Source organism: Lissotriton vulgaris, chromosome 8, assembly GCF_964263255.1.
Source record: "Lissotriton vulgaris chromosome 8, aLisVul1.2, whole genome shotgun sequence".
NCBI lineage: Eukaryota > Metazoa > Chordata > Amphibia > Caudata > Salamandridae > Lissotriton > Lissotriton vulgaris.
The window spans coordinates 31,405,757-31,415,149 of NC_141696.1; the positions used below are offsets into that span (position 1 = coordinate 31,405,757).

The 9,393-nt window shown below is 45.7% G+C and overlaps 1 protein-coding gene across 1 annotated transcript in view; it reads left to right on the forward strand.

The window, feature by feature from the left end:
• LOC147693308 (extracellular calcium-sensing receptor-like) overlaps window positions 1-9,147 on the forward strand; it is a 76,622-nt gene extending 67,475 nt beyond the window's left edge. The window contains exon 4 of the mRNA XM_086935919.1: window positions 8,231-9,147. Coding sequence (XP_086792045.1) covers window positions 8,231-9,147 — 917 coding nt within the window. The remainder of the gene's footprint in view (window positions 1-8,230) is intronic.
• Window positions 9,148-9,393: the final 246 nt, after the last annotated feature.

Sequence of the window (9,393 nt, forward strand, 5' to 3'; positions counted from 1 at the left end):
TCACACTGTGGAACACATGTATGCACCACCATTCTTTTTTTTTCTTTTTCTCTTCATACTGTTTTACCATGATGACATATATATATATTTAAAAGTGGGGCCTGTCCGTAGTGGTCGCAAAGAAAAACATGGGAACAATGCAGGCCAAGGAATTATATAAGAAAATCCTTTTGCAGGAAATCACAAATTAAAAAAAAAAGTGTCTTAGTATATTTTTTATCAAAAAAAAAAAAAGAGTCCAATGTCAATTTTGGGACATCAGTGTAGGTCACCACCCGGCATCTTCGGTATCCGGACACTTCCTCCGATGCGGCCATCCACCACCCTTCCGGTCTGGTCTGGTCTGGTTCCATCTTCCAAAAATAACAAACTATCATAAAAACATGAAAGTAAAAAACTAAAATAAGAAAGGAAGTGGGGGGGGGGGGGGCGACCCACGCACCAACACCACAACCCAGCAATCCTAGGACAAGAAAACAAGTATCATTAATCTTGCATGATAAAATTTTCTATTTAAAAAGCACCCCGGGTGCCTTTCATTATTGAAAAGAAAATATCCTAATTAATTAAAAACATTATCAAAATTTAATTTTTAAGGACATTCAGAATGGTCTAATCATACCCTAATCCTCTGTGAGACAGCCCCTCCCTTCAGAATACGCAGGAGCCAGGCTACAGTGTGAAGCAATTTGAAACACTGCCAAGTGGTGATCTCACAGCAGGAGCAGGGCGCTGCAAGCCTCCCTTTCCCTGATCACGGAAGCCTGCCCAGGCCTACTGTATCTAACTAACTCCAAGGGCCAAGAGTCTGCAAGAATCCCTTATCAGTAGGCAATGAAGCTGACTGCGTCGACAGCCAGGAAGAGCGAGTTCACCCCTCCCTTACATAAACATTCCGTCCGCAGAACAAAATTGGATTATGGCCAATCATAGACAGGCCGTGTTCGGAGCCTGCAGAGGAAAAAACCTGTCTTCACAAACCAGCTGGTCTGCCAAGGTCGACAAACAAATTCCTTTGGAAACTGTTCCCAGGCTTGATTTTCTAACTAACGAAAGCTAGCATTTTAAAAAAAAACAATTCTGTTACAATGTACTGCTACTTAAAAGCTCCACTTTCTAAAAAGACTTTTGTCTAACTAATGCAGCTAAAAGGCAAGATAATTGAAACATGGGCACTTATTTAGAAAGGGGCAACTTACTTCTGCACACAAAATTATGCATTCTGCATTTGAAAAAACGAATTATCATGGACTATTGGGTTTAATATTTCCCTGCACATATCATTTACCGTGCAATGTATTACCTTTCCATCAACAGCTTGTCAAAATACATAGGCGAGCCTTATAACTAAATGCAAATTAAACTAATGTAAGGGAGATGGTAGTGTGTTATAGTTATCATATTTTAACAATATATTCTGCTCCACCCTAACTATACACACTATCATCCAAAAAAAATATATATATATACTGTCAGCTGTTGAAAGAGAATTAATTCTAAAACAACATAAAATGCAGACACATTTCACCATTGTATTTTGTTCAACCAGGGACAGCATGTCATTATGCATTACAGCGTAATTTATAGCGCAAACTTTTCAATTCAACCTAATAAAAGGGCCACATTCAGATATTATCAAACAGCCATTTATTTTCTAACTGAGTTGGTTAACTTAACAATGCCGGTTTTGCTGCATACAGTCACATTAGAAAAAAAAGGTTCAGTTTGCATTTGGGAAAATAATAATGAGAACACATTTATTTTAAAAGCACACGGTTGCCTTTCACTAATTAAAAGCACATGTTACCATGCACTGTCGGGCAAGATTGATTATTCTCAACCTGTGATCACTGCAAAACATCGGCCAGCACATTCATTTTGTAGATGGAAAACCCTCAAAGAAATAATTAATGAAAACAGCCCCGTAGCAAGCGCACACCAACTGGGCCATCTTCTAATATTTCACACATTTTAAACCATGCATTCAAAAATAATTCTCCACACGTCTGTGGATGCATATTAAGAAGCACATTTACTCTCTCCGTGCAAACCCTTATCTCAATCCGACTGGTTGATTTATAACCGACCGACCCCTAAGAGTCAGACACATGAAGTCATCAGTTCCAAGGCAAACCCACACAAATTCGTAGACGCATTCCAAAGCACAAGATGTTACCTTTCCGTCAAGAAGCTGCCAAAGCACGTAGGCAGACCCAGAAACCAATAAAAGTCAAAATCAAACCATAAATCCTTAAAATAATCCACTGACTTTTAGAGTCAGGTCAAATAACCATGCAAGTTTAAACAGCATGTTAAAAATAAAGACTGCCATCTCAATTCAAGATATTAACCCTTTGGCAGCACAAGCACAATCATTCCCCAATGTCCGCGGATACATGGGAAAGTCCTGAGCACATCTCTTCACGTTTACAGATAACACGTACACACATTTTCAAAACGTTATCCCCAAGCACCCGAGAGAGATCCAGCTCTCTCCTGCCAAACGTAATGATAACATGCCCTGTCCAAGCCATTACCACATGGCGCTATTCACAAGCCATATTTACAAGACAAGCTCTTCACAAACAACATATCCAAGGCGCAATGCACAAGGAACACAGCAAATCAACATAAGAACATGCACCTCACAAGCCACATTAACATGGCGCTATTCACAAGCCATATTTACAAGGAGCTATATGCAAAGAACTCCACAGATCATATAACAATGAACACATTTCACATTGCACAGCATAAGCAGATGCAGCAAGCAATTTAACGGGCAATTTAAAAGCAGTTTTTACACACATATATACAATAGGACCAATACAAAGATGTAACTGGCTCCCTCATGTAATGCCATCCTTCAACCCTGACAGTTTAAACACCAAGATGAAAACCATTCCTTCCACCCTGAATAAGCCAAATGCCATGATGTAATGCAATCTCCTCACGCTGCAACTGTTCAAGCCCATAGGTCACACAGGCTAGATAAACTGCCAATCTACGCCAGATGGAACTGGCGCTCAGGGCACTCCCTCATAACACATGGGAAACTCTCTAAGCACATGGCCAGGCACACAGGCTTCGTAAACTGTTCGTAGACGCCATATGTAATGGCCGGATTTTCTGATTAGATGGGATCAGCCCCTAGGGACCCCTTCAACCCAGCCAGAACATAACCACATCCCTCCTCAGGACCATCTATCCAGGCACCTGGGTACCTACCTGAGGATGGGGAACTCGCAATATACAAGCTCATATTATCAGAAACACCACTAAATCTATAGGGATACTAAGAATACTCACTGATTACTAAGGATATCCATACCCTACACTACACTTATATACCTTATAGTCTCGCGGCCACTAAGACCCAGACTAATCTACCCTGGGGCAGATATGACACACAATCCGGTGCGTCTACACACGTGGGTCTGCAGCCCCAGTGCTCTCCCTTATTTCCAAACGGTTCGCAATCCGGCAAACCTACACGCCAGTATCCCCCCTGACGCTCTCACTTACACAAGCCACAATCCTGTGGGTATCCACGCTGGTAATCCAACCCAGCGTTCTCACTAACGCTGCATATCAACGACGACCACATTCCTATGAAAACCTTCAGTTATATGTTGGGGAAGTCTCTCTCTCCCTATTCACTAAGGGCTTGCTACTACAATATTAGGAGTTAGCCAATTAATATAATGTACCTCTTATTCTTGGCAACATAGGTCCACTCGCTCCCTATTTATGTGATCGCCACTTACCTGATTGGGGTTACTCATCAATTCATGTAAACACTAAACACCTAGGAGATACATTTACCTGGATTGAACAAGAATACAAGGCGCATTTCAGTTTACTACAAACTGGGGGTGTTATTAGAACAATATTAAAGTACACATATACAAAACTATGGGGTCTCTATAACTAGCAGTAACTTTGACACACCGCTGAAAGAAAAAGGATTAAACATACAATAGCTTAGGGAATAAGAACAAGATTAAGGAACGAATTCACCTTGGGAGTGTGAAGTCTTGCTCTAGCTGTCATCTGGGTTCCTCTCTCGTCTGTGCCTTGGCTCATCTCAGACTCTCTCTCTCTCCTGCACTCTTGGATACACCTCTGCGCTGATCACTTTGCACTGGACTCCTCTCCCCCACGAACTGTCTCCACCTTCCAGCTTCAATCTAATGGTTCCTGCCGCTCTAATGCTTTTCATTCCACTAGCTTGTTCACTCTGTCTCTCCACCAATGTCCAAATACCTCCAGCTGCTCCCACAGGTTAGTCCACGATCTCTCCTCCGTCTCTTCTAAAAAGCATTACTTCAGACTCCAGCTATTCACACCTCCTCCTGATAAGTAACTGCTTCTGACTGCTTCCTTCAGTTCCAGCTCACTATTCAACTCAGCTCTCTCCAGCTTGAACCCTCTCTCTCTCCAACTCCACTCGACTGCTTACCACTCCTCCACCTCAACACGACTGACTGACTCCGCCTCTGCACTTCACTGATATAGAATGCTGTTTCCTCATGGAAAGTTCCAGCCATCAGCCTGCCGCCCACCAGATCTCTGCACCACTTCGCATCAAGGACACACACCCAGCTGGCCAGCCTTTTGTGGTGTCTTTGACACAGAGAATAATACAGCCTACCGATAAGGGCTGGCCCAGACCAGTTCTCTCCAAGTGAAAAACAGCTTTAACTATAAACTTTACCTTTACCCTGAAAAGCCTCTCAGCTCCATCAAGATGGAGTCCCTCTAGCTCTAGGCCTGTAGGCCTGAAAGGAAGGGATGAAATGCCCCTTAGCTCTGCCAGAATACCTACATAAACCATACCAATGTGTCAAGTATGTCAAAGCCAATAGGCAATAGACAGGTTAGAGTCAAGAATAAGGGATCTATCATCATATTAAGCAGCTATCCTCTTCTAGGTCTGGAAGAAAGGGCTTAAAAGGGCCAACACAGGCTAAGAATACCTATCCTAGATGTGAGCAAGACTAAGATCTATATCACTGCTAAATAGAGCCAAAAACTCTGCCATTACAGACGGTCGGACCATCTACTTCACTGGAGTTTCCCGGGAATTGAGCTCGATTCGGTGGAAGGATGTTTCCATTTACCGATGGAAAAGGTGGCCAAATTTAGGGCTTCCCTGATACAATGCCTGGGCAAGGAGAAAGTGACCCTTCACCAGTTACAGCAAACAGTGGGTCAGCTTAACTTTGCCTTGAGGGTGATACCAATGGCCCGCCCCTTCTCACGCTCTATTGCACAAGCTATGGTTGGTCTCAAGGAGGGACACCACCGTACGAGACTGTCGGCAGAGGTTTGCCAGGATATGCGCATTTGGTTGGCATTTCTGGCGGACTTCAACGGTCGAGTTGTGTGGAACAAGCCGCCAGCATCTTCGGATGAACTAGGTTTGTGGACTGACCTAGCTGGGAGCGTGGGATTTGGCGCCATTTTTGGTAACCGATGGTCGGCGCAAGTATGGCCGACGTGGTGGCACTCCAGCGGTCTGACAGGCAACATTGGGTTCTTGGAGCTATTCCCCATTTGGGTTGCTCTGATGGCATGGCCAGATGACTTCAGGGACCGCTCGGTGGTGTTTTGGTCTGATAATATGACTGTGGTTGAGTGCATTAACCAGCAGGCATCCCGCTGCAAGTGGATCTTGAAATTATTGAAAGAAATCGTATTACGTTGCATGAGATTGAATGTACAGTTCAGGGCAAAGCATGTGCCAGGTGTACTGAATTATGCAGCTGATGCACTCTCTCGTTCACACATGCAGGCTTTCAGGGGCTATTTACCCACAGCGGACCTAGTGGCGGCACCGTTCCCTGAAGCACTATGGCTAATCGGTGCCCCGGATTACAAGACCTTGTGGCAGCCAGCTTAGCGCCCAGAACAAGGAAGGCATACGAAGGAGCGTTTCGTTCCTACTGCACATTTTTGGGGCATCAGGGAGACAGAGCTGGGGTCAGGAGGACTCCTTCCTGGGGTTCCTGGTTGCGCTGCACAGAGGAGGCCGATCAGCGGCAACGGCCAATAGACATAGGGCGGCCATTTCGTTCATGGCGCAGGTGCATGGCATAAGAGACCCGACAGATTCCTTTTTGGTTAGGAAGGCACTCCGCGGCTGGCAACGCCTCGAGGGTCGCAAGCAGGATACGAGGCGCCCAATTGGTTTAGATAGATTGTCTCTACTTTTAGCGAAGCTAGATGAGACGTGCTCCTCCCTTTACAAAGCAGTTCTGTTCCGGGCAGCTTTCGCCTTGGCATTCCATGGGGCTATGCGGCTGAGCGAACTGGCCGCAAGGAACAAGAAGGATATAGAGGGAGGCCTGGGCAGGGATCACATCCAAATAAGGGGTGATTCGATGGTAATCTCGATAGCCAGGTCCAAGACTGACCAGGGAGCCATGGGTGATAGTGTTATCGTGCAGCGCGCACAAGGGTCCCCCACTTGTCCGATAAAATGCGTAGAGGAATACTTGGCATTGAGGACGGCTACATGGGGGGGAGCTTGCTGAGGCACAAGGATGGCACCCCACTGACGAGGTTTCAGTTTCAGAGGGTGTTACCACTGTGAATCGCTGCCGCGGGCATGGACCCGTGCGATTTTGGTTTGGATTACAGTTTCGCGAGCCTGTCACGCGGGGCGGAATTGGAAGTCGACCCAGCACCAGGAGACCAGCGGTCGAGGATCACCGACTGGGGAAAGAGTGGTATGGGTCGTGGGCCACTCATATGTGAGGCGCGCCGGGGACGTATTCAAGGCAGGTGACACGATTCACGCATCTGGGGAATACGGGTACAGAGTGACCTTCCATGGGAAGGGCGGGCTCTGTTTTACCAATTTCAATCGTTCTTCGAGGGTCTTTTAGGGCGGCAAAGGCCACCGCCATCTGTAGTCATAGTACACCTGGGAGGCAATGACTTAGTGAAGCTGGGAAGACGAGTGTTATTAGAACAACCAGCAGTTAGCTGGTTGGCTAAGAAACTCCCGGGGTGCACGATTGCCTGGTCCCACATTATCCCCAGGAAGAGTTGGCGGGGGGGCATTTCAGTGTCAGCGTTGAACCGCTCTGTGAAAAGGGTACACAATTAAATAGGGAAATTGTTTCGCTCAGCGCAGTTGCATAGCATTCCTCACGGGTGTATTCGGGGTGATCACATGTATCTGAATGATGGGGTTCACCTGTCCAGGGAGGGAAATGATTTACTCATAGGAGACTTCATAGCATGGCTAAGGGGTTTGAGGAAGCATGACCTTTAGGAGAATTGGGGGGGCCGCATAGTTGGTCAACTATCCGGCCTGTGGCGTTAAGGTCATGATCGGTGAGCAGTAATTTCAAGGTCCCTAGAGGGGGGCGCCACCCAGAATGGATGGGAGCGCCCGGGGGGAGGCGGCCATTGGCACCTTTCACGGGGAGGCGGCACCCACTAAGGATGGGTCGCCTAGGGGGAGACGGCCATAGGCCCCTCCCAGGGGGGAGGCGGCTACATGCCCCTCCTACGAATTTCCCGGGGGCCGGATATCCGCGACGGCAGATAGAGAGTGTGGGATGGGGGGAGTCCACGCTGTCCTTCCTACAGATACCTCACACGGGAACTCGGACGACCTTTAAGATGGCGTTGAGTGAAAAGGGGGCCCCCACGACAAGGGAAGTTACAGGTGGCAATGAGGGTAAAGTCCTCTGCGCATGCGCCACTCACACCCTGAGGGCGGGATTTTGGTAGTAGGGATCTGACACCGGTTAAGACCTTGCCGTTGGCCCTTAATGCTAGGATGTACAATTTTAATTAGAATGTATGCATTTTCAGGATGCTAGACTCGGCTAGGAAACCTTTGTATTAGAGATCTGTTAAGGTTAGCCAAAGAACATCTCTTCATCGAAATGTAATAAATGTAAAATTGTACATAATTCATGAAACTTTTATTTAATGTTTTAAATTTTGTTTCATATTTTAATAAATACGGCCGGGGGGGTAACTCCCCCCCCGCCTTCCAAAAGTTCAAACCTGTGTCTGTCTACTCCCATTGGGAATTGGTGTTGGGAGGGGGTGGCGGGCAACCCGGCCATATGAATTTTGCATGAAACATAACGGAAAAATATATTGTGTTTTTGATGCTTTTGTTTAATATGCCTGTTCATGTTCCCCTTAAAAAATAAAAAGTAAATCTCCCAAAATGTATGTAACTACTGAATTTGTATTCCAGATGCAGTGAAATGTGCAAAATGTCTTGAAACTGAATGGCCCAATGCAAGACAGGATAGATGCATTCAAAAGGTGATTGAGTTCTTAACATTTGAGGAAGCCCTGGGTCTAACACTTGCCATCTCTGCCTCAACAATGATCTTCCTTACTGCTTCCACCCTGTGTGTCTTCATCAAGTACCGAAGCACTCCCATTGTCAAAGCCAACAACCGTGGACTCAGTTACCTGCTCCTAAACACTCTAATGCTCTGCATCCTCTGCTCCTTCATCTTCATCGGCCGACCCAGGAGACTCACCTGCATGTTGCGACAGACTGTCTTTGGGGTAGTGTTTTCAGTCAGTGTTTCTGCTGTTCTTGCAAAAACCATTATTGTTGTTCTAGCCTTTAAGGCAACAAATCCAGGTAGCCGAGCAAGGAAATGGCTCGGATCAAAGACACCATTTATGATCATTTGTTTTTGCTCATTAGTACAAATTCTCATCTGTATTGTGTGGATATCCACCTCTCCACCATTTTCAGAAATGAATATGACATTTTATAATGAGAAGATCATTTTGGAGTGTAATGAAGGAGACACCATCTTCTTCTACTGCATGCTGGGATACCTGGGCCTCCTGGCCACAGTCAGCTTTATAGTGGCTTTTCTCTCAAGGAATCTGCCTGGAAGGTTCAACGAGGCCAAGCTGATCACCTTCAGTATGCTGGTGTTTGTCAGTGTGTGGATCTCCTTCATCCCAGCGTATATGAGCACAAGGGGGAAGTACATGGTGGCCGTGGAGGTGTTTGCCATCCTGTGCTCCAGTGCTGGACTGCTGGGGTGTATATTTATACCCAAGTGTTATATTATTGTGTTAAGTACTGAGAGGAACACCAGGGCTCATCTGATAGGAAAACAAAAATTAAATAAATATAATTAGCATCTTCTCTAAAGTTTAGGTGCATTGTGGGGGTTGCAAATGAAATTCATGGTAAATTGTGAACACGCGTTGGAAATGCAATCAGTCTCTCATTTCTTTTTGTTGAAGCTATTGGCATTGTAAATGGCAATGTATTTTACTTATGTGTTATGGAATGTATGTATGTTGTGTGTAGTGCAACTATGTGGGTTGGATTGAATAAGTTAGTTGTGTAATTGTGTGGAGTGGAGTTGTGTGGTGTGGAGT